This window comes from Melopsittacus undulatus, chromosome 5 (genome assembly GCF_012275295.1).
Source record: "Melopsittacus undulatus isolate bMelUnd1 chromosome 5, bMelUnd1.mat.Z, whole genome shotgun sequence".
In the NCBI taxonomy this organism is placed as follows: domain Eukaryota; kingdom Metazoa; phylum Chordata; class Aves; order Psittaciformes; family Psittaculidae; genus Melopsittacus; species Melopsittacus undulatus.
The window spans coordinates 59,131,032-59,156,378 of NC_047531.1; the positions used below are offsets into that span (position 1 = coordinate 59,131,032).

General features: G+C 38.8%; 1 protein-coding gene across 14 annotated transcripts in view; it reads left to right on the forward strand.

Annotated features, from left to right (window-relative positions):
- The window catches only part of ANKS1B (ankyrin repeat and sterile alpha motif domain containing 1B), a 232,742-nt gene that overhangs the window by 170,398 nt on the left and 36,997 nt on the right, over window positions 1-25,347 (forward strand). For 6 of the 14 annotated variants that reach the window (XM_034062868.1, XM_034062870.1, XM_034062869.1 and 3 more), the window contains exons 4-5: window positions 12,046-12,153; window positions 17,270-17,449. The exons of 3 other annotated variants lie outside the window; for them this stretch is intronic. In XM_034062868.1, the coding sequence (XP_033918759.1) occupies window positions 12,046-12,153; window positions 17,270-17,449 (288 nt within the window). The remainder of the gene's footprint in view (window positions 1-12,045; window positions 12,154-17,269; window positions 17,450-25,347) is intronic. 5 more of the 14 variants (XM_034062874.1, XM_034062875.1, XM_034062876.1 and 2 more) reach the window with 1 other exon arrangement.

The following is a 25,347-nucleotide window of genomic DNA, read 5'->3' on the forward strand; positions in this document are numbered from 1 at the left end:
TCCTGAAGATTAAGATATTGCCTGAAGCTGAGTAAGCCCATTGTATGTGATACAGAAACATAACATTTCAAAAGCATATTTTAACCTTTTCCATAAGTATTCTTCATTTCTACTACTAAAGTAACACAGTAATTTACTTTCAATTCTGTGCAAAAATTTTGTTTACTTACACTGTTAAGTATCTCTGAGAAATCTGTTTGATAAGAAAATATGAACACAAATCATGAAAAGAAAATGTTTTATAATTTAAAAGTTCATATTAGAGCAGAAACAAGTAAGCTTAAATGTCAGAGTTCTTAAAATGAGAAAAGCCTTACACTTTTCTGCATTCAGATCTGGATTACAGATACAGGAAGAACTGAAAAACCCCACATGTACTTGAATAATAGTTTCTAAAACGATACTTACTTAACAGTGACCAAATTTAGGCTTACTTATTAATTTGAAAACCCCCAAACTTTATTTGTTAGTACAGAAATACATTTTAAGTCTAAGTTATATGAAGATAACTCAAGTGGTTACATATGAGAACATAGCAAATATGTAATATGTTACATTATCATCTAATCATCCATAAGAGAGTTTTTTTCTCTTGCAATTCATGTAAATCTACTCTTCTGATTCATTATTATTCATAGTTCATGTGGTGATTTGGTGTAAAATGTTCATGTCAAGATTTCTTATGTTACAGTGAGTTAATGTGATCCGTACTGCTGTGCATGTTTGTGACAGGACAATGTAGAAACTTGCTTGGCTTCACAAAAATAATGCTAGCTATACATTATAGTATTATACCTAATACTATATATTAATAGATATAGATATAAAAATACATGTAAAATAATCTCTTTCTGGTTTAACATTTGAAGCTCTAGTAAAATTAAAGGTCTACAAACTTGTTCTCCAAAACATGTGTTTTTTCATGGCATTAGTTCTGATCTGAAGGGTGATTATTTAATTTCATAGTAACATTTGTAAAATAGGATTAAAGAGAGTATGATCTTTGTAATGCATAAATGGGCAGTATCAGTTATATAAGATTTAATTGAAGAAATGTGAAAGATTTATTTTGGGAGTACAGATCAAATGAGAGAATATAACAAACTGGGTATTCTATTGGACAGCAGTACTAGGGAATAATCTGAGCAGGAGTATTAGAGCTACTGGGTATTAGACTGAACATCAGTCAACAGCATAGCACAAAAAAAGGGCAATGATATAGGAATGTTGTGCATACTAACAAGAGGAGTGTTTATGAAAGCTTGCAGATTTCTGTCGCAGGGAGTGGTTTCCTATGTGTTTCAGCGGGGATAATGGGTTTATATGCTGGATTCTTTATGACCAGGTAAAACAAATTTAAGAGCAAGAGTTGTTCTTGGTAGAAGAATTTTTGCAAAATTGCATGTATGTTAAGATCAATATCTTGCAAAAGAAAAGAAAACTGTTCTTTGGTTTTTTGTTTTGTTTTTTTTTTAAGCAAAAGTTTTACATGTTTATATTGCTTTTTAGATTAGGTGCAGAGGAATTGTTTCTGCACATTATATGTTAAAAATAATAGCTAGTGTAACAGGAGTGTTTCTTCTAGGGGGAACAAGACTGAGGGCAAACGTAAGTTTCTGCCAACATGTAAGTAGATGTTAGAAAGGAGATAATTGTGAATTATTTTCATAGCTCCTTGAGAACAGCATTGCTAGAGAAGAGAAAATTCAGGTTGGATACTAACAAAAAAAATTCAAAAATCATTCGATTAAGGATATTTGCTAAATAACAATATTTAGAATTATAAAAGTCATGACTAGACACTGGGGAGATGAGATTCTTGGAACATTGAGTGGTTTGGGAATCATAGACAAGATTTGGGGGCTCTGACTTCTTGCAATATGGGACTGCTGCCCTGCAGTTAGCAGCATTCGTGGTTCTGCTGCGTCATCTTTGTGACTAGCCCCCTCATGTAGCACTCTGCAAAACAAGAACTGCCAGTGTTACTACTACTGATGGGAAGAGTGGGTAATGAACTCCTTGGCGCTGCCTTTCTTTCAACTTTGTTGCATGGGTTGGATGGGCCTGAGATAAAAAATAAGAAAAGCAAAGCCAGACTGGAGATCAGGTTTATCCTCTTTTTGATACTCCCTTTTGCAGGAACTTTTGATAAGGCTGAAGAAAAGGAGAGAAAGAGTAGAGGTGAAGAAAGCACACTACACTACACAGTACAAGGAGTCCTGTGCAGCCCTTCTCACTGAGAAAATTCAAATAGAATTCATAGCAAGAAAGCCTTTCCCATCATAACCCATTCATTGGTGGGTTTTGCCAGAGTTCTTCATTAAAAATGTATCTGCCCAAACCGTGGAATTCAAAAAGATACACTCATCTATATTCTTTTTAATTTATAATACAACTTTAAGGGCAACACATTTGAGATGACCAAAGCTTTGCTGTTTTTCACTGTTAACATGAAGTTCAGTTTGTCTTTTTTTCAGCTGTAGTACAAAATCAGCCGCTTGTTTGGAGAGCTCTTCAGTACAATTTGCCCACTCGCTTTGTTCTAATTTGGTTATGTACAAAAATGCTTCTTCCTTAAGCCAGACTAATGTTGAATGTTTAATGAAGGAGTCTGCATAAGAAGATGTGTATGATCTGAACGGCCTTGCAAATTCAGTTTCTCTCAAATCATGCACACAGTAATGTTTTCCATTGGAATTTGTTGTTGCTCAGAGCCACAAGGGAAGAACCTGCTTGGGCTATTGACAGATGAATATTTTTGCCACTTTATTTGTATCTTTTTGTACCCCCACTTTTTGATGGTGTTCCTTCCTGCTCTTACCTCAAGGCATGAAAGAAAAAGATATTTTGAGAAATGTTTTTGCTGTCCCCTTGCTGCCCCTGGCAGAGTTAATCCAGCCATCATGCTGTGCTTATAGAGCCTGTTCTCTCCCACCCACAGTGCTTCCTCCTCACAGATTAAGAGTCAAAGTACAGCATGATGTCTGCTCTGCCTGTGATGTATGATTCTGCTCTGCCATGGTCACCATTGCTTTTTTTTTAAGGTAATAGCTTTGCTACTGTTATGATAGCATAAAGGGTATGAATGAAGCAAGGATATAAGGAAGAACTAATAGGGTTTTTTAAGCCATACCAAGTAGCTGGAAAGTGGACAAGATTTGGGGTTCAGAATCTGACAAGCATCCTCGCAATCCGAACTGAATGTTGGTTAGACAAAATTGCCCTTAATTTATTTTAGATAGCTGAAAGAAACAGGAGATTACTATAGCTTCAGCTGAGATTAATTAGTATCTTTTACACATATGATAGCTTCTTCCAGCTGTTGTTAAAGGATGAGATTGATGAAGGGGGAAGAGGGGCTGAAACTTGAGGAGAGGGACTGGTGCCATTTGTTTCAAACCGTGATTTTTTTTTTTTCCCCAGAACCTGTAGTAATTGTTTCAATGAGTTTAATTGCATAGTTGTTTAACGAGCAAAGATTGCAAGCCAGGATAGTATAAGACAACTGGGAAAACAAATGGATGGAGAAGTTTTATTTATTATTTTTATACTAAGGTTGTGTATCATGCCATATACTATACTGAGATTGTCAGTCATTCAAAATTTATTCTTTTGTGGGGTGTCATTGCTGAAAGAAAAGTAATGGAATTGGTCAGCTGGCTGTTGCTGCAGAGCAGGTAGAGTGGTAATCGAAGACCCACTTTACATCATGTCATATATGTAGGTGTTTATTTCCTGTAAGTAATGAAATTACAGTCTTGATAGAGGTGACACCCATGGACCGCATAACACATGGTACCCAGAATAGAGTCAACGGCACCTATACTAGCACATCACAAAATGCGTTTTGCTTCATGCAGTGTGTCAAATGCTGTCAAAGAAAAAGACATGGCTGAGGCTAAGTAGCCACTCTGCAGTAGTGTCATGGTTTACCCCCAGCTGGCAACTAAGTACCACACAGGAACTTGCACACTCCCTTCGTTCCCTCCTCCAGTGGGATGGGGAGGAGAGTTGGAAAAAGGTAAAACCCATGGGTTATGATAAGAGCATTTTACATAACTGAAATAAAGTCAAATATAATAATAATAGAGAAAAGAGGGAGAAGAATAAAACTCAAGAAACACAAGTGATGCACAAGTCCTGAGGAGTGATGAGCAGCATCCAGCCAACATCCCACCAGCTGATATACTGGACAGGATGTTCTGTGGTATGGAATATCCCTTTGGCTAGTTCAGGTCAGCTGTCTTGGCTATGCTCCCTCCCAGCTTCTTTGGAAGTCCCTCACTGGCAGAGTATAAGAAACTGAAAAGTCCTTGATTTAGGGTAATCTCAATTTAGTAACAACTAAAACATCCCTGTGCTCTTAACATTATTCTCAGACTAAAGCCAAAACACAGCACTGTACAAGCTACTAGGAAGAAAATTAACTCTATCCCAACTGAAACCAGGGCAAGTAGGGTGATTCCACACTGATTACTGGTGAGACAGAAACAGTTGTGATAAAAAAAAATTTTCATTAAATGGCTACCCTATCTCTGCAAAGTTTGCTCCAGTCCTTGGGGAGAAAATGGTAGACACCTGACAGACAAACTAGAAAACTAGTAACTGCTGAATACTAAAAAACAGGCCCAAAGACCATAGTTTCTCTTTAAATGTTGGTGTTCTGGTTCTTTACAGATTTCTTTTTTTACGCCCTCTTCTTTTGGGCATCCAGTGTAAAAGGAGTTGCAGTTTCAGCGGTGGATGCATCTCCTGTTTGGTTTGCAGTGCTGTAAGCACAAGCAGCTGCTAAAAATGAGATTTCTACCCCTTCCTCTTTCCCCCATCATTCGTCGTACTTTGCTGCCCATTTACTTATGACAGTATTAGCTATTCTGTGGTCAAGTAAGGAAACAGATGAGGAGCTTCCTTACATAGGCCCTACAGAGATCTGCTCCCTGCCCTCCTCTCAGGTCTCTTTTTAAGGTGGATGGGATCCCTGGAGCAAGATCCTTCGGAGGTTGCTCTGCCGCAGCTGTTCCTGCCGTGCAGCCCAGCACCCCTTCTGTTGGACTGAATCCTGATGTTTTCTTCTGCAGATCGTCTTCTAAGGAAGCATTTCCACGCAGTTTTCACAAGACTTAAGAGACAATTAACTTGTACTTTGGCAGTGAATTGGGATGGGTTGTGTCCTTAGATCAAGCTATCAGTTCATACTAGTATAGTATTTACATTGCCAGTGATGGCTTTCGTAGCAAAGGCTACAAATACTTTTCACATTCACATTTATGATAGTTTTACAGTTCTTCCCTTAAAACAGAGGATAAATATTAATGCTAGCAGTAGAATAGTAATACATGATCAAGTTTGTAACTCTGGAATGTTTAATACTTTAGGGGATAAGGGTATTTTGGAATGCTGTGTGTGGTGTCCCGTGCCAATCATTCCATAGCACAGCCTGAATGCAAGCTGTAGTTAGCTTCTGGGCATAGAACTGGCTTGAACTAGATATTCAAGGGTGGAGTCCATGCTTTTAATGTGAATGTTTTATAATGCAGAAAAATAATTTTACTAAACTGAAAGTACTTTAGTGCAATAATAATTAAGTCTTCGTGCATAAGGCTAGTAACTTGGAAATATACTAAGAAACTGAATGTGTTCAGACTAACATCTCTTGATAACATTTGTTCTGATCCTTGGTCCAGGTTCTCCTGTCCCATATTTGGCTTTACTTTCTCTATTTTTTCTGCAGTCATTATGTATTTAAAAAATGTTGACAATTTAAAAAAACGCATAGAAGGACCTCCGTTAAATTCTAGTATTAGAAGGAGATATTTAATGCCACCCTAGGTTTTTAATTATTTTTACTGTCTTTTTTATCAGACTATATAATTACATGATATAGGAATAATTCTGAATCCTAATATATTAATATCTGTATAATTAACTGATCTTATTCTCATATGACAGAGCTTACCTTTTAATGACTGCGTTGGTTATAACTGTGGGTTACATTAATCTGCATTTTTACTCCAAGCAATGAATGGCTGTTTGCTTCTTCTGATACGAAATCATTCGTTATAGTATGGTATTAGAAGGCTTTAGAAAAAAAAAAAGAAAAAGCTATTTATTTAGTAGACAAATGTCCCAGTCATTAAAAGGCCTTGAACATTGTTTATTTTTTCCCTTTTCCTTGGAATTAAATCTGTGATGAAGTTTAATCAAGACCTGAAAAAGGATCAATGTTAGAGCTGTTGAATTTTCTATGGAGATTTGTATCTCCTATTGTTACACAAGCTGTACTTCACACTTGTATACAGATTAATGTGCTTTGCTGATAATTGTGTATTAAAAAGAGATAAATAAATGATTAGCTCATTATGAAATGTTTTGTAGTACCAGAAACTTTAATTAAAATTCATCTGCTGTGTATGTAATCCTGCAAAATGCTGTGGGATAACATATTGCCAGTGCTATTGCTCTCTCATAGTGCTGTATGATTAACATAGAAGAAGTCACAAAGGTTGGCCAGGAATAATACTCCTGGTGTCTATGACCACACGTTTCCAAACCTGGTCTGAACCAGTGACTAAATCTGTCATTAACTCAACACACAAGTGAAAATGTGTGTCAGCAGTGGAAGGAACAGTCTAAAAAGTCTATCCACTAGGATTCAACTTGGAAATGTATTCCACGTTTCAAAATGCCCAACATTTTCTCCACTTGCTGCCTGTGAAAACAGAAGGAATGTTTTCACTTGATGTGTAGACCTGCTTAGTGCTTGGTATTTTTCACATAGGTAATGTTTTCAACCTTGTATCTCAGAATACATAAACATTATTGTAATAATTTTTGATCTTGTATGTATAACAGACTTTTAGGATTTCTGATTTATGGGGCATTGAGCCTTGTGTAATAAAAATGCACATACGTAATATTTGTCATTACATCTGAGGCTTGCAAAATTATTAAACTGTGATTTATTTCTTTAATTTGTTTTTAAAGGCCACGGGTTTAACTTCTTTTTTTTATTAAAAATCTGTTTTTAAATAGCAGTTCAGCACATAGCCTGTGACACATCCTCAGAAGGTAATGTGGGCAGGTCTTATTTCATTGGGTTTTCCTGATTTTACTTAATGAAAAATTAAATTAAGATTTCTCTACTGAGATATTGAGGGATATCAATTACAAGCACAAAATTAGCATTACATTTTTTTTCCTCTTTAGTGGAGCTAAAAGTACTAGCAGCTGATATTTTCAGTCCGACAATTCTTAAATTAATGAGAAATTGGAAAACAATTTCTTTTTTTGTTTTGGAAAACAAAACATGATAAAAATAAGAACTTCTGCAAAAAATAATAAATCCTAACCCACTTGAATCTGACCTGGGGTGGTAATGGCTGAACAGCATTGTAACACCACTGGTGTGACAGCATGTAATATGCAGCAGTGCAGCTCAGGGTGTAACAACCTGGGATTAAAATTTACTCTTACTTGGAGAATACTCTTGCCTTTAACTTCCTGGTACCATTAAACTGGAGATCTGGAACTAAATTATACATCTGGTGAGGCGGAACACACCAAACAAACATCAATTCCTCATGATAATGTATAGAAATGGGACTTACCAGGCAGCCATCTGTTTGCGAAATGCTATTATCAAGACAACAGATATGTTTGCAGTTCACTAATTAGTTCAGGGCAATAATGGTGTGTATTTCATATCATTATGATATGAAATTGTAAATCTCTTGCAAGACTCTTTGTAGGCATAAGAAACAATTGGTTCCACTGCAGTTGTGGAAAACGGAAGCTTGCATCTAGTTGGAGCAAGTCTCTGACCTGCAGGGTCTTTTGGAGCCTCTCTGTTTTCCTGTGCCTGTGCTTTGCTGCGAAGTCAGGGCTCTATAGAAAATCCCTGGCCCGATAAAAATGGCAACTGTTTGTCATAATTTAAGGTTGAAAGGAATCTGTAGCTGCAGTCAGGATGAGAAAGAGCATAAAGTATCCGTATGTGAAAAATTCAACAGATGTTTAATATGGTTTGGACTGGATTTGGCTGTGTCTGGTAAGCTACTGGGCATTTAATATCACAGCTGATTCAGGCATATTTGTCTTTCAAAATATCCCAATTATTACGGTATGTAATCTCGGTCAGTATGTGGGGCATAGGGGTTTTTTTCCTTGCTTTGCTCAGTAGTTTTTTTTTTTATTATTTTAATTGTTAATCACTGACAGCGGTTCTATGGATAGGATTTGTAAACATTTTGAACAGTTGTCCATGCTGGGAATTTATATAACAAGCGTATTTAATCCATTTTCAGATTTTTCAGTTACACCCACTCTGATGATCAGGTGAGCTGCACTGGTTGGTCTGAGCTCACTTTCTGTGTATTTTGCACAGTGCTGTGCTTTAGGATAAAGCTCTGTGGGGTATCATTGTGGCAGCAAAGTAGGACTAATCAATGTATCCTTCACCCACAGTTCCAAATAGCCTGGAATTTATTCCTGTATGACCAGCAGTAAAATGATTAATAAAATTGAATTTAGCTAGCATTTTGGGTTCTTTGCTTGGAAATAGGAAGATCACATCTCGTTGGCACTTATTTGCTATTTTTTCCTTCTTAAATTCTGAATTGTCTGATGCTGCTACCAAAGAATCACTAGTACTATTCTGATCCCTCTCTAGTTTGTGGCTAGTTCCCAGTGTCTGATGGCTGCTACACGTTTAGTCCAGACCAATTGCACTATTATGTTTCTCCTGTTAGCCCATACAGTTAACTTTTCAGGTTATCCCAAAAGAAAGAAAATTTATAACTTGAATTTCAGTAATCTTTAGAATACTGATTTTAAAGGGGGGAAGGCAGTAGAAAAATTATAAAAATACAGTATTGGATCATACTGTTCAATCATAAGAAAAGATCAGGCAGAAGAATGTTGCAGAAATAATGCTTAGTTCTAGGTGGAATAACTTGTTAATTCCAGCATCTGCACATACGCAGTCATCAGGGACTTACAGGACTACATGTGTTTGTTTTTTAAAACATCTGTCAACTAAGTCAGAAATCTAAATGCAAAGTGTGGATTCCTTACATTTCCTAGTGGAATTTCCTTTTGTATGCTAATAATTGGAGAATATGGATGTAAAAATATTTTTAGGTTTGTGAACATGTGTCATTTCTTTGGACAAATGACTTCCCTATTCTCCTTTAATTGTATTACAGCATCAAATGTAAGCAAATATATGTGATGGAGTTGTATTATTTTTGTCTCAGGTATCCTACCGTTGGTGTGGAAAGTGGCATGCCATGTAAATGCCTTTTTTTTTTTTTTTTTTTGTCCCAGTAACAGAATCACAGGTTGTGGAGGGCCTGAGGCTACACTGAATAGTTTCTTGACATGTTGTAGCTGATTCCTGCAACACCACTGCAAAGCTCATTTCACTGTCATATACTGGGTTGGCTACAACCCATTTGACAAAATGCTTCACTACAAAGCACATGTGCACTGTATTGGCTGCCACTATAGTTCAGTGTTAACTGTGTTCACTGTTAACCAGGTATGTAGAAAATATTCCTGGGGAAGTAACTTGTGGGCTAAAGAAGTGCAAGACTTCTAATAGTTACCTGATACACAGCATCATGATATTTCCAAGATACTGCTTTAGGCAACTTTACCATTGCACTCTGTTGACCTATATTTGTGATATTTGACATTTTGCATAAATACTGTCAAGGGTAATTCATCGTGGAACAAGTTTTCAGAGTTTCAGGGTGTTTGTTAAACTCTGATAACTAAAATATAGAAGTGTTTCAGAAAACAGTATTTTATCTTTGTAAGTTGTGAAAGAGGTTTTCTAGGTAAGAAAATTACTAGGGTGTCCATTTCCAGAAGAATACAGCCGTTCTCAGTTAACAAGAGTATGTGGTACAGATGGGACTTGGCTACAGCTGCCTTTTGGCTGAGGACCATATGTTTCTGTAGGTTGCATCTTTAAATCCCTACCACTTCAGATTTGGGGTGACCACTATTTTAATGGAAAAACTAAATGTTGAATAAGCTTAGCAGTGCTTATGGTGTTTAAAGATCTGTATTGCTTTCAAATTGCTGAGCACAGTTTTTGAAATAATATAGTCATTTAGACCCATCTGCTGACCTCTTATGTGTGAAGTCCCTCAATACTTCTGTCCTTTTCTCTCCTGTTCAACAGCTCTGTTAAGTCAAAGAGAATTGCTTTGTGTGGTTTGACACAACTAATAAGGCAGTCAGAGCACCAAGGGGCTTGAAACAACATGAGAGCTGTAGCTTGGCTTAAAAATCTCTGGATAAATGTTCTTGATGATGGGGAAGGACTGACAAATAAGCAAGTTCATTGAAGCATTACCTGAGTAATGCTTAAAGCGGCTGTAGTTCATTCCCATGTTTCATGTAGTTAAATATGTGGACAAACTGTGCACCCTTATGTTTAACATTCAATGTAACACGAATACATTAACTGTCTCCTGCATGCCTCTGGCATTTTTGTGTGTGCTGCACTATCTCAGCTTCACTTGGGCTTCTCCAGATTTAGACTAATAAGGAAGCACACAGCAGGCTTATGGGACTCTGTGGCTTGGGTCTGCAACAACCCAGTAAGCTGCCTTTCCAAGGAACACCTCAATCTCTTTCATGTCATAGCCCATTACTTAATGGATGCGGGCAGACAAGATGTTCTTTATGTTCAACAATATCAGATAGTACAGAAGCATCCAACAGAGGAAGTGTGGACCAATTCATATGCCTATGGATTGGCAGGAGTTCACGCACTGTAATAATGACAGCATGTTACTCCACTGTATCCTGAGACAGTGGATCTAAGAGATGATGCAGAGGAGTTGTTGGGGTTTGGGTTCTGTTTATTCTCATGAATGGTAGCTCTTGAGATCATTGTTCACTTAAAGAGCATTTTCAGGGCTTTTTGAAGAATATTACTCTTTCTAGGTTGAGTGAGAAATTCCTCTCTACTGAAGGGTGTTGACACATGGTGGTCCTAAATATAGTGGGAAGTACTGTCTTCTGAGTGGGAATGGAGGCAGATCTGGTGTATGAAACCATATATACAGTCTGGAAGTGTTACATGAGGACACGACTGCAGAGCAGAGGTTTGCTTCTACAATTAAGGCATTGTAACCATGAAAGAATAGCAACAAAATATGATGGGTTTTTTTCCCATTAATGTTTGATTTTCCAACTTGCTGCTTCTGCCCTCTGTTTTCCTGAGAGCAGTTGTGGGGTTGTATGTGGCAGGAACACAGAGAGATACAAGTGAGGAGTGGCTGCAGTAAATTCAGTACACCTTTTTGTCAGTGTTCTTGGAGTTTGGACAAGCACAATGTATTTGAATCTGTCCACTGACAGTCACATTTGTGTGCAACAGAGATGTTTTTCATTGCATCTGATAAAAGTAATACACCTCCAGGATGAAGTTTGTACATCCTGTGTTTCTTATGCAAGGATGAGTCTACATGATAATTCAAACTGTATGTGTCATTCAGAGATTACCTGTGAAAGGCACGGTGAATTGAATTAAAAGTGCTAACGTTTATTCACTGTGAGTTTCCTTTTCTCCCTTCTTGCCTTCTCTAAGCATTTGCTGGCTGTTACTCACTCCCTTTCTCATCTATCCTGTGAATCCTCTTAATCTTCATCATTCACTGTTTGCCTGCACCTCTGCAATTCCTTCTCCCGTCTCTTTCTCCCTCTCCCTTGTTTCTGCTCCATCTCTGCTGCCTTCTCTTCCTGATTCATTTTCCTTTCCTCCTTATTAATTTTTGATTTATTTTTTTCCCCCAGTTTTCCACATCTATACTTGCTTTGGCTTCTTCCTTAATTCTGCAGGGTTTTTCCTCTGACCTTGCCTCTCGTTTTCTCGGCTGACTGCCTTGCCCTGCTCTCTCTCTGCTTAGCCTGTGTAGTGGACTAACTTGTTAAAAGGGTTAAGAGGAAAATGGCTTTACTCTGAATAGGTCTTCATTTAATGATTGTAGTGTGTTCTTTTCAACAAGGTATTTTTTGTTATGATTTCAGGTCTTAAAAATCAGCTTGATTGGCCACCGGAAGCGCGTTCTGGCATCTCTGGGAGACAGGCTTCACGAAGATCCTCCTCAGAAACCACCTCGGTCAATAACCCTCAGGGTGAGTCCCCTGAAAAATCTGTTTGCATTTCTCAAAAAGTCAGCAAGCGTTTCACAACTCACGTGAAAACAACAGCTGCTTTGAGTGGGGTTCAACTTACTTCATCTCAGAAGCTACAGTGTAGACACCCTAGGCTGACCTGCTCAGTCGCGGCATATAGCCAGCAGAGATAAATTGTCTTTTGTACAGTGTGATTCATCTGACCTATTTCAGATGTCTACCTTAGGATGAAATAAGTAGTGTCTTAGAAGTACCAACTTACCTTTTTTGCTTAAGAAACTACCTCAGGACTAGGTGTGTGCAAGCTGCACATCTACATTTGCCCCCAGGCATCCCAGCCCACTCGATCAATGTTGCAGGAGGAGAGTTACCATTTTCCTTTAATGTTTTCAAATGTTTACACTTACTTTTCAGATGTACAGTTTATGCTTTCTTTAAGGAGAGCCTCTTGAAGTTGCTGAGATACAAATGTCATTAAGATGTTTCTGTGTATCAAGTTTCATGTTGTTTTTAATTTTCAGTTGTATTCCCTCTTTTAGAAATGTTGTTGCAATATCCCTGTGATTTTTCCACAGTTGACCAGATTTAATTTTCTCTTGTTACACCACATTCACTGTGTTTCTCCTATCCAATGCCTTTGCCTCCTTACTGTCTGTTACCTTTATCGAGTTGTGTTCTGATGACCCTGTGTTCTCGCCAAGGGAGTTCATATCATCAGTTTTTATTTTGATAATTTAGGTCACACCTTTTGCCTTTGATTGGATCTGATTATTTTCATGGAGCTGCCATTTCTGATTGGAATCTCATTTGGGACTAAATTTCAAAATGTCAGAGTGTCCATGCTCCCAAGTAATATTTCCTGGTATAAAGAGAAAGAGAGAAAGACAGAATGAGGGCTTATTTTTACATACACTTATAATTTCTGTGACCAGATTGCTTTCACCCTGCGTATTCTGAGGTGTCACATAGAGATGTTTTAGATTCCCTGCCCCATATTCAACCTATTCCTAATGCCATTTTGAAAAAGGTCTCGCAAAACTGTAACACTCTGCTCTCAGGCACTTTGCACAAATGTGAATATTTTTCTTGTATTTTATGTATTATGTGAATTATTCCTGATGCATGGCAGGTGTTAAAACACTCTCAGGAAAGAGAAATAATTTTAATATTGCACATTTTTGCTCAGTACTTTCAGTGCTTTGCACTGGGGAATTAGTTCCTCTTCAGCAGGTGGGAAAGTTTCCACAGCTCATGCTACTATTGGTTGGCACTGTATATTATCAGCTAATAGTGAAAAGGAAACTGAATTTCCTCCATCTGTAGTCAAAAAGATTAAAAGTATTCTGCTGCTCCACTGCTAGAGCTACTGATACAGGCAAGTGCTAAGTGTCATTCATCACCTCATGGTATTTGAGTCTTTACAGAGAATCCTAAAGAGGAGGATATAGGTTTGGATTAAGGTTTTCTTTCCCATCAACTGCTACTTTGCCATTTCAGACAAAACAAGGCAATAGTATTTAATCTGTAGTTTGCAATAATTTTTAGCTTGAAAATTGGTTTAAATAAACTGTCTGATGCTTCAAATAGAAGATTGTTTTATAATAAATCATAGAATGGTTTGGATTGAAAGAGATCTTAAAGATCATCTAGGTCCTATTCCAGTGCCATGGGCAGGAACAACTTTCACTAGAGCAGTTGCTCTAGATCAGTAGAAGAAGATCATTTGTTGTTTAAAATGTCTACTTTTAAGGTCCCAAGATCAACCTAAAGCGTGGGTGACACTTCATCTTTTTTGACTCTTTAAAATATTTTAAAGAAAAAAATATCAAATATTGAGGAAAAGCAAAGATTATAAATATCCACAAAATATGTTATTCCCATAACTGTATACTAAATAAAAGTTATTTTTATTTCAAAGTCATATACTCAAAGTTAGAAAATGTTGGGTCTCGGGTTACGTATACAATCTTGCAGCCTGGGGATTTCTTAAGCTCCCTTCCAGTCTTGACCTATGTAGTTCCAGCTTTACATGATTAGCAGGACTGAGAGGTGAAAATGAAGCAGGTTTAACAGTTAAATATATGATCAGGCATCCTGCAGAGCATGTGTCTGTGCATTAGCAACAGGGTGGAAGCATGATATGACTGTCTGGTGACTAACAGTAGGACGGTACTGAGGCCATGATAGAACCTGCACTGGCATTCCTGGTCTGCTGATTCGTTAAGGAGATGAGAAAGTGGGCATGGAGTGAGGAAGTGGAATGAGGGAAGAATGGGAGACAGACTCATGATTAAAGGAATAGTTGTACCTGTGAAAATACAGATTTACACCTGCTCTTGCTACGAAGCCCCTGGATAACACTCAGTAAGTTATTTAGATAATTGCCTCATAAACAGTCACTAATTGTACATTACCAACATTCTACTTATTTGACTGGAGTCTAGAGTCTGATTTATGCAAGTGCTGAGCACACAGTGCTGCAAATTAGGTCAATAGAAGCAGAGTTTTGAATACAAGCACTTGGAAAACCAGGCAATAGATATTGTGCTCAGGCATCCAAAGTGACTTATATTTTTTAACCTTTATCTGTGTGTCTCAGGTCCCCCACACAAAAATGGTAATTAGAAATGCCAGAAGTCAGAGGGTGCGGTGGAAATAAATTGACGTTTGTAAAGCAGTATGAGTATCACGAAAATGATGATATTAGTCATGCTATCTTCAGAGCAGGGTTTGAATAAAGTTTAGGGAAGGGGCTTGGGGCCATGGAAAGAGGTGAGAATAAAATACTGACTACACAATAACTAATGATAATACTGTGCTGACTATATGACAACGTGCTGCACATTGAGGATCCATCTGTGCTGTGAAGGATGACTTTGAGAAAATAGCATAAAATCATAAAATTACATACTGTTCCATAATGCAGAGGCACTGTAATTCTTTTATTTTTTGACTTTGTAATTCTTGTCTGTATTGCCTTGCCAGCAATTTTCCAATATAGATATCTGAGTTTCCTCTTTATATGCAGTTTGATAAAATATGAAAAGCTCGATGAGAGCTGGAACCTGTATGTCCATTCATTGCATGGTCATTTGTAACTTTGATGTGTTGGTGGCTCTGTCAGTCTACTCATAGTGGGTGAATTGTGATTCAGAGCAGAGAGAGGGGTTACCTACCTGGTTGGAGCAGTAGGTAACAGTCATTATAAAAGATCTCAATTGGAGCCTCTGTACTCAGGTTATTTTCAGGGCAGAAGCATATGCACCATCTACTCAGGCCAGTGGAGGGTAGGTTTTAGATGTTGTGCCTCACCAAACCTGCTGAGCGTGTGCGGATGACAGCTTTCCAGAAGCTTTTAACTGGGCCAAATGTAGGTGGATTTTTGTGAAGGAGGGAAAAAGATTATTCCTAAGAGGAAAACACTCCTTTTTTTTGCTCTGGGAAATGTCAGGTGCTTCTCTCTCATTATACAAAAGCTAGAGAATTTAGAAATTAAAAACAAAACAAAACCCCAACACAACAAAAAAACACCCACAACAGTTAATTGAAAGTTGCTAAACAACTATATATCCCTGATCTTAGTTAACCAAATGGTAAATTCAGATCCATTACTGTGATTGTAAGGAATAATGTCATGTAGACTCCTACACTTCAAATACTAACATCAGATGTTACTATCACTTGAACACATGCAACAAACTGCAACTTCCCTTTCCATTTGAAAGACATCACAGCTCTTTGGTTTCTTACACCAGATCTTGTTTCTTAACAGCATGGAGTAAAGTATCTTGATGCTTTTCACAGTTAGGTTTGCTCCAAGGTAATAATGCATTAAATATCCACTTTAATTCTTTCTTTAAAGGCAAGTCTTTATACCCTCCGTGCACACTGGAGCAGGTCTTTTCGTACTCTAGTATCTTCAGGTCCTTTCTTGTTGTTCAGTGTTGAAATACAGTATTACAGCAGTAGGTAATTTATGCAAGTTCTGCACTTTGCAAACACACTCCTGGGTGCATTCTGCCTCCAAAGAGCTTACTATCGGAGAAATCTTGTGTCAGATAAATTGAGCCCAGTGGGATTAGAACTAGATGATCCTAAGGTCCTTTCCAGCTTTAATCATTCCGTGGTTCTATGAGAGAAGACTGTGTTTCCCTGTGCAGTTGCTATGACAGTGTTTTACAGTCTGCACTGGGGTGGCGTGCATGCAGACTGCCTGGCCAGCTCACCATAGCTCTGCTCCTGCTGATTGCAGTCTCCAAGACAGTGTTGAACAGTGGAGCTGGGCACCAATGTTTGTAATTGGTGTTTGAACAAGTGATGTGATGTGCATGAGAACAGGTGTTGCCAAACATATATACCATGGCTGGCTGTGAGCGGAGTGGTGGCAGGTCCTCATAAAAGGTATGATCAGGAGGACATGTTTAGCTGTTTATTAGGTAGAATTCATGTATCATTTCAGTGTGGTATTTGCACACTGACTGATAGAAGGTCACAGTTCAGCACAGATTACAAGAAAAGCCTTGTAAAATATTTGTACTCTGCAGCTTTCATGCATTCTAGGAATCGTTATTTAGCTTGTTTCTGATACCCAGTACTTCAAGTTAAATGAGTGTTCTGCAAGACCTACGAAAATTGCAAACAAAGTCTCTCTATTTTGTAAACATTCGTGCATTGCTTTTTTCCAGCCAGAAATGTTGCTAGAGTTCAAATCACTTTCAAATAACTTTCAACGCTCAGAGTAGCTACTCAAAAGTGGTGAGAATGTATTTCATCTTACAAATAACTAGTGCTAAATCAAGGCTTTATTTGGGCCTTGACAAAGAGTAACTCACTGTTTTATCTATCTAGCAGTCCTAGAAGGGAGAATGTATTACACAGGGAGGCATTAGAGAGGAAATTTGCCACTAGTTGATGTAAATAGTGAATTATTTTCCCTTCCACATGGGCTCTGCACATTAGGTAGCGAAACTCAGAAGTCCATCCACAGTAACCTCTATTTCTGGAATTGTTCCTTAATTTTTTAGTAAGAACTATTCAAATAAATACACTTTTAAATGTGTTGTTTGAAGTCAGCAGTATGCTGTTCTTACACTGCATTTTTCTCCTCTCTGCCCAGGAACCCAGTGGTAACCACACTCCTCCTCAGTTGTCTCCATCACTTAGCCAAAGCACGTTCACTACTGGTGGCTCCCTGGACGTTCCCCACATTATCATGCAGGGTGATGCAAGGAGAAGAAGAAATGAAAACTATTTTGATGATATTCCCCGGTCAAAGCTGGAGAGGCAGATGGCACAGGTAGGATTAAAACGATGCCATTAAAAGGCTGCACCTAGCTGCAATTGCTTACAACTAAACCTAACCCTAGCTGTGGGTCATATATGAAGGGTGAATTGTAAACTACAGAGATTAACAATTTTTCCAAGCTGTCTATTCCAGTTCTCTGTATTTCAAATAGTGTAAATTGGTGTGTGGTTTCTCCTGAGAGGCAGAGTTTTGGGGGTGTTTAGATGGAGGCTGAGATGAAGGTGCCTTCAGCGCACCAGAGCATGCAGATTCCCACCAGCACTGACTCTGCCTCTCATTTCTGTAAGAAGGTGCAGATTCCTCAATTTCTGAGCAACCTAGATAAAAATAAGCTGACATCAGTTCACTGCCAGAAACTCAGAGGACTTGGAGGACAGTAACTGCTGTATTTTTTAATGGAGAGGGTCAGCATTCTGCTAAACTTTGTGATCTGGGGATATATCTCGAGTGTTTAAAAAAAGATTTAACAATGCAACTATTTAGTTCAGCATCGCAACAGCACTAGACTCAACTGAATGCTAAATCAAGCTGTTCATAAAAGAAAGCCTCCATCTCTAATAGTTTTCACCCCAACAGAAAAAGAGTGCTGTTAATTTCAAGTCAGGCATACATTGGCAAGCATGATGTCTTGAACTGTTCTAAATGGCAGTAAAGTTAAGCTTGGACAGCCTGTTGCTGAAAATGCTTAAGGATGAACTCAGCTGTTTTTTGGTGGTGCACATGATGAAAGACAGGTCTTAAGCCAAGCTGTGCTTTGCAGTGGTTGTTGGAAATAAGGCTTTGATTTACTGTCAGAAGCAGATGGGCAGGCAGTGCGGTTCCTGGAGCGACTCACTCCACGAGGGAGCAGGTTGCTGCATGCTGCCCTGCGAGGCTTCCCAATGGTTCTCTGCCTGCCACAGCCCAAAATAGAGTCTCTATCAAAAATTCAGCCTCAAAATGGAAAACACTATGCAAATAACTGTGTTATAATGAACAAAGGCTGCATTCTGTTAGCTAATTGCATGAACAAGAAGAAGTAATTAAATAAACAGCAAAACAAGGTGCTGCTGTTACCTGGGAACACAGAAACAAATTGAATTCCATTTGTTCAGAGGATATTTCTGGGGAGCTGAAATTGCATTTGGTTGGGTGGGATTATTTCCATGTCTTTCCTTAATCTCCTGATTTTCTGCTGAATAATCTTATTGTACAAAATTAAGGGGAAAGTTGCCTAGTGAGTGATCTTGTTTTCAAACTGAAGTCTGTTTGGCTTTTGTGGCAAGAACACAAAAGTCCAACAGGGAAAAGCCCAGTTCTTAGCATGAAAATATTTCTTTGAAAGTCATGAAATTTAGGTGTTTGAGCATGAAATACACACTTCCTTCTGGCTGAGTAGACTGCTTCATGTACTTAGTTCATTTTATCACTTGGTTCACAAATCCCTATTCTCACTTCCTCTATTAGTCACTAACATTGAATTCTTCCTGTCTCCTTTTCACTCTTTTATTTTCATGTTGGAAGTCCTGATATTCCCAAGAGGTATGATACACTCTCATGTATGGCACTTGGAGATTTTCTTTGGGTTTTTAAAAATTGCTTTTCTGGAAGGACTGTGATATGTTGCATACCCAAAGAGAAAACCGAGCAGTTAGTATTTGCACCACTCCAAACCACTTTAAAATCAATTAAGTGCTGGGATTTTTGTTTGGTTTTTGTTGGTTTTTTTAATCTTTTTTTTTGTTTGTTTTGTGGGAGTGTGTACCCACTGAATGAATTACTTCAGTGCCTTCTCTCTGACTTTCACAGTGGAATATAGCAGCCATCCTTTGGGACTCCAAAGGGGAAAATTGGTTCAGATGAAATCCAGAAAATGGTGTTTTGTGTTAGTCCCTGAACTCCAATCTGTTTGGAGTCTTTCTCAGCTCTGCCCCCAAATTCTACACTCCTGATATATGTAAAATTCCATTTGACTTTAATGGGAAAGTCAATGACTCCCTCTGGTGATCATTCTCACTAAATTGGACTCACCCCATTAAGAGGCTAATCAGGGATTTATTCAACCATTCTAGGCCAAAAATAGAGTTTTAAATTTATTTTTTACAATATATGCTTTGGTAAAATGAACTATATTTCCTTCAATCTTTTCCCCCAAAGACCCTTTGAAATTAAAGGTAAAATAATGGTTTCTGGAAAATAAAGGAGATCCAACTGATTGTTATCGTGAGCCTTCAGTTCAATGGGATTTTTATCTAGCAACTTCTTCCTTGCAGTTTGCAGGTTCCTTTGGCTTATGTCAGATCAGCCGTAACTTCTGAGGAGATACTAGTCCAGCTTTCCGGTAGAATACATCTCACAAACAGAATGAGCTAAAGGGATTATTGGAATTGCTTTGAAATTATTCTTTGTCCTAACCATTTCTTTGCTAGGCTGTTTGCATGCTGCTGTCTGAATCTGCATGTTTACTGGATGCTATAGTAGAGAAACGTGCATAAAGATACTTTTGATGCTGTGATTTTCTCAAAGGGTCTTAGTTGTGTTCTTAATGACGATATTACTGGGTATTGTTATAGCCTTGAAGAGAGAGGCAACACCGTATCGAGAGTTTATTCATGGTATTGCTTTCAATACTATTTTAGCCTCAATTTAAAATCTAAAATCTGAAGATATTTTGATAAAATGGTGAGATCTGATGTTTCTGTCTTTACTACGGCCTGTGTTTTCACTAAGCTTTTTACGTGGAAGTCATCAAGCATGTTGATCTTTGTATCAGATACCAACTAGTGTTTGCTACAGCAAGAGCATATCAGTTTAAATCTGTTTTCCTCTGATTTGCTAGATGGGTTTAAACAGTTCTCTTAACCATAATAAAATCTGCTTGTAAGTAATACAACACTTGGTTTCCTGGAGGAAGCACTGATTTAAATTTACTTAATGTGGGTGGTTTTGTCTCAAGGCTAGCATGTACCTTCATTCACTGGCAGTCTGTTTGTGACCTAAGAGGGGAAAGCCCTAATGTAAACAATGCATGTAACCAGTTTAGTTTCCCCACTGAAATAGGTTTGGCCATCCAATTCTCCAGTTGGTCATACAACTTTGAAAGTCTCTGACGTCTGGTTGGATAAATCAGAACTGCCAAAAAAGTAATAAAGAAGGCTGTGAAAGGGTTTGTTTTCCAAAAGAGAAAGAAGAAATCCAGAAAGGATTGAGTAATCTGAGTCATCTTTGACTGTAGATGTTCAATTCTGAACCTCTAAACCATAGAATAATATGATTAAATTAGCATAGTTTAAAATAGCAGAAGTAATTCTTAAGACTACCTAAACCCTTTAAATAGAACTGAAATCATACAGGCAAAGGCTGAGGACTTTGAAGCCAAAATCAATAGGAGGAGTCCCACTGAAGGTATTGGGTTCTTCATTTACCCCTGAAACCATGGAAGGTGGGGGAAATATATTTGTGGGGAAAAGCTTTGGAGGTTAAAAGGAAGCATAAATAAGTTCATTAAAATACATCAATAAAAAAATTAAAATGTCAAGTCTTTAGGATTTGTAATTCTCCAGCCAGTAGAGAAACTTTAGGTACTAGCAGCAAGCATATCCCAGACTGCCAGCCCTGAGGCTGTTGCTGTTTATTGTCTCAGCCAGTGATCTAAGGTGCCTGTAGCTACTGTGATCCATAAAGTCTATTGCTGTGGTGTTCGGAGCACTGCACCCCTACCAGGAGCAAGGGACAGAAGCATCCTCTCTGTGGCTGGTGAGCAGAGAGATGCAGGAAACACCTCTGCCCACGCTGGTCAGTGCAGGAGCAGAGCTGGGTTAGGCATCACCCCGATGCTGACACATGCTCTCCCCATGCGCCTCTTTAGGGCTCTGGGGAAAGCTCCAGGCTGTGCCTGCCTGTGGGAGAAAACACTGGTTATGAGTCAGAGTAAGCTGTCTGGTAGGATAAACCTAGTCATGGCCCATATGGGGAGCACCCTAGTGGGCTGTGACGGAAGGAAGAGATCCTCTAAGATGTCAGAGAGCTGGAGAAGTTATTCACAAAGGCTGGCAAGAGGAGTTCTTTCCCAGAGATGCTGAACCCAGACTTAATTTTGAAAGCCTTTCTGGGTTCTTTGGTCCCTTGGTCTGAGGCTCTCACTGCTGGTTTTTCTTTTTTTTCTTCTTTTTTTTTTTTTTTTTTCTTGCAACACAAGATAGCTTAAATGTAAGGTCATTTTAATGACTGGGTAGTAAGTGTGAAGTAAAGCTATCCTGATTGTTTGTATTCTGCCTTGTAACATTATTTCATAAGATAATTTTTCATTGCAGGATTAGGATCGATATGCAGGAGACAGTCGTTTAAATGAGTTAGTACTAGAGGATAGAGATCTTTATCTATAATAGAGGAAAAGTATAATAAAAGCAAGAGACAGAATTAGCAAAGGCTGATTCATTAAAAAAATTAAATAATTTTGATGCTTTCTGAAGTAATACCTTCAACTCATTAATATCTTCCATATACTTCACAGACACTAAAGCATTCATATTTCCAGTGCAGTGTGGGGCTATATGATTTAAAATCATGTTTTCCATTTTGCAGTTAAGAAAACTGAGGTACAGGGATGTTCCAGGCTGGCTGAAATGTCACTAAAAGGTTGATGTAGCCAAAACTGAAACTCCTGTCTCCTAAGACCCACCTTGAGTTCTTTTAACTTTTAACCACAGTATGACATTTTTTTTTATTTGCTTGTTTCCTGTTTGGATATTTTTTTTGTCTCCTTCTCTGCTTTGGAAGGATTTAAAGATCACAGTGAATGAAGGAAAATATGACCCAGAGAATATTGGTATGTAAAATGAGATTATCTAAGAAGCAATGAAGAATGGGTTTTATCAAGGGTTGAAATTAGCAGTGAAATAACAGAATCCTTTACTAGCAGATTTAAGAAGCAATAAATGCAAAAATACAGTTTTCTAAATTATTTTCTAAGGTTTCTTACTTCCATGTTTTAGAAGTATAAAGCGGTATCTATTGTGAGGATGAAGAGACAGCCCTCTTAAAGACAAGTTCGTAAAACCCAGACAAAATCCTCTAAGGTTCATATTTTTATGTGCTTTTTTTTAATACAGAAAGATGACTGAACTATGACAACCTTTAATTTAACATCAAAAGAAAAGCACGTAACTCACTCTATTGCATAGTATAGATGTTACTGACAGTTGTCTTATTAATTCATATAGATATTAGTGCCATAGAGGGCTGTATCTTGAATTGTAAATTTCAGCAAACTTTCATCTGTAAAACCCTTGGGTACTGTGTATTTAATGGATAAGTAAACTGATAAAGACACTGTGAAAAATCTAAGTAATTTCTGTCTGAACAGAAAGATAATTTTTTTTTAGAATGTTATAGAAGCTAGCATTTAGAGATAAAGTTTTGTGATGTTAATCATACCTACATGCTGCTTCAGCATATGGAACTAAGGGAGCCGCTTCTATATTTGGTATTAATGATCCAAACTGAAGCCATAAATACTACACCAAGAAGAGAACAGATGTTCCTTCAAGATGAAGACAGATGTTCTTTATTAATTTACTGTTTTTCACACTCAGTCTTGTGAACAAGAAGCCCTACATTGGAAAGATTGTATGAAAGCTGAATTTTAATATCTATCATTGATATTTTTTGCTGCTGGAAAAAAGTACTTAGACTTTAGTGTGCTCTTCTGAATAAGCCAAATATTTTGTTGCTGTGGGGGCTTGGGGAGCTAAAATGTAGGTGCCTTACCTAATATTCAGGGCCCAAAGTCTCATCATCTTTACTGGTGGCATTTGTCCAGAAGTTTGTATTGTCTGTCCAAGGCTAAAAGCCTGGGGTGCACTTGTAGCGCCAGCAGAAGGGGTGATGTCCATCAGAAGCAGCTTGGCTGCTCAGCAGGGGACATGGGACCAGAGCTGCAGCTGTAAACAGCACCTGCAGGAGCTGGGCAGGGCAGCTGTAGCCTCAGCAAGCCACTTGGAAGACCCTTAGTCCATCCTCCCCAGGGGGAACCCAGCTCCTGGTTGCCGAATCAAAATCAAATGAGAGCTGCCTGCCTATAGGAAAAGATGGCCATTGCATTAAGGAAGGTGTCAACTAGTTGAGAGAGAAGCACAGCTGTATTTTTAATCTTTTCAGAGAAAAATGTGCAAATCATGGCCCTGCGTGGAGCATGAGGTGGAGGTGCGTGGGACCTTGAGCACTGACGCTGGTGTGGGGTGAGGCTTTGCTTCTTGCCCTGCCATGGGCTGGAAGAGACAGTCTTTGCAGGCTCACTGTGGTCCTGGGCCAGTCATCTCCTTTCATGGGGTGTGCTTGCCATGGCACGCACCTTCTTGTGAAACCTCGCTGGATGTATTGCCATGGAGTGAGGTGTCACTGCTCACTCCACTGCCTGCCTGCAACGAAGCCATTCCAAGATGGACAGTGATTTTCTGGAAATCTTCATGTAAAATATTTTCAGGAGAAGCGAAGAAATATACCAATGAAAACCATATGTACTTATTCTAATAAGAAATGGTATTTCTGGTTTCTGCTTTTCTAAAGGAAATACTGATTTCAAATTTCACTCTTTGTCTCTGAGGATCTTGTTTTCAAAAGAGGATCTGTGATCATTCCTGCTGGTAAGACAAGCTCTCCCCAGAGCTTTGGGAACATTCAGGGAAGCAGCAGACATTGAGACAGCACAACTGCTCTCCCACAGTCCTGAAACATTTGGAGTGACGATTACAGAAGGGGCCAGACAGCCCCATTCATCCGGTTTTCATTTGTTTCTTTCAGCTGTTACACCTTTAAAGATTGTTCAGCATGCCAAGAGTGATTTTTCTGGGATTTGATCCAAATTTCTGGAGCTAGACTGAATTACAGCTAGCTAGTTAGATAATGTACATCAGAGGGAGTGGGGTTTGCTGCTATTTCTTTCCCTTCTGTGCCTTGCTGGAGATGCAGCACCAGGAGATGGGAGCAATTTCCCAAGGCTCAGCCCTGTGGTGAGACACAGAAGATGAGGCAGTGGAGGAATAAGTCAAGTGGTTATGTTCAGCAGCTCCTCTTCTCCCTGTGCACTAGCTCTGCAATGTGGAAATGCAAGAGAGGGCAGCCTTGCTAAGGAGAGGTGGAGAAAGCAACAGAAGTCGCCAACAGTGTCTAGTCAGACCAGCTGAGGGGTGAACAGACCACTGGGACCCTGTAACCAGCTCCAAGCCCTGGTGTTTTCTAGGCTTCTGGTTATTGTTACTCCCTCCTGGATTCCCTCAGTCTGCCTCCATCCTTTTTGCAGTGCAGTTGCTAATACTGGATGCCGCCCTGTATGAGACCTCACTGGTAGCTGCCCCATATGGCAGAAAGGTTCCTTCCCATGTGTGAGAGTATGCTGCTTTTATTTAATAACTGGGAATTTTTAGTTAGGAGAGGGCAACTCAGCAAAAGGCCACCCAAGATGGCTGGGAGCTGGATCAGCTGCCCTCTAAGGAGAGGCTGGGTGACCAGGGCTGGCAAGAGAAGAGGCATCTTTGCATACTGAACTGAAAGAGGAGAGGCACTGACTTGATGCCAAGAGAAACTTCTTCCCCAGGAGGACAGGCAAGCAGCAGAACAGGTTGCTCACAGAGGCTGTCCAGTCTCTGTTCTTGGAGGTTTTCAAGGTCTGACTGGCTAAAGCCCTGAGCAACCTGATCCCATCTCACAGCTGCTCCTGCTCTGAGCTGGGGTTGGAATGGAGACTTCATGAGCTCCCTTGCAGCCTGAATTATCCTGTGATTTATTTACTTGCCCTTTTGCAGAACTGCTGTGTTCAATTTGAAGTATACTAAAACTTCCAGATCTTCTTGTGTCCTCTCCCCACCTCCCTCTTAAATTGTTCTGCTAATTTATTTGCTACTTTACTTGTG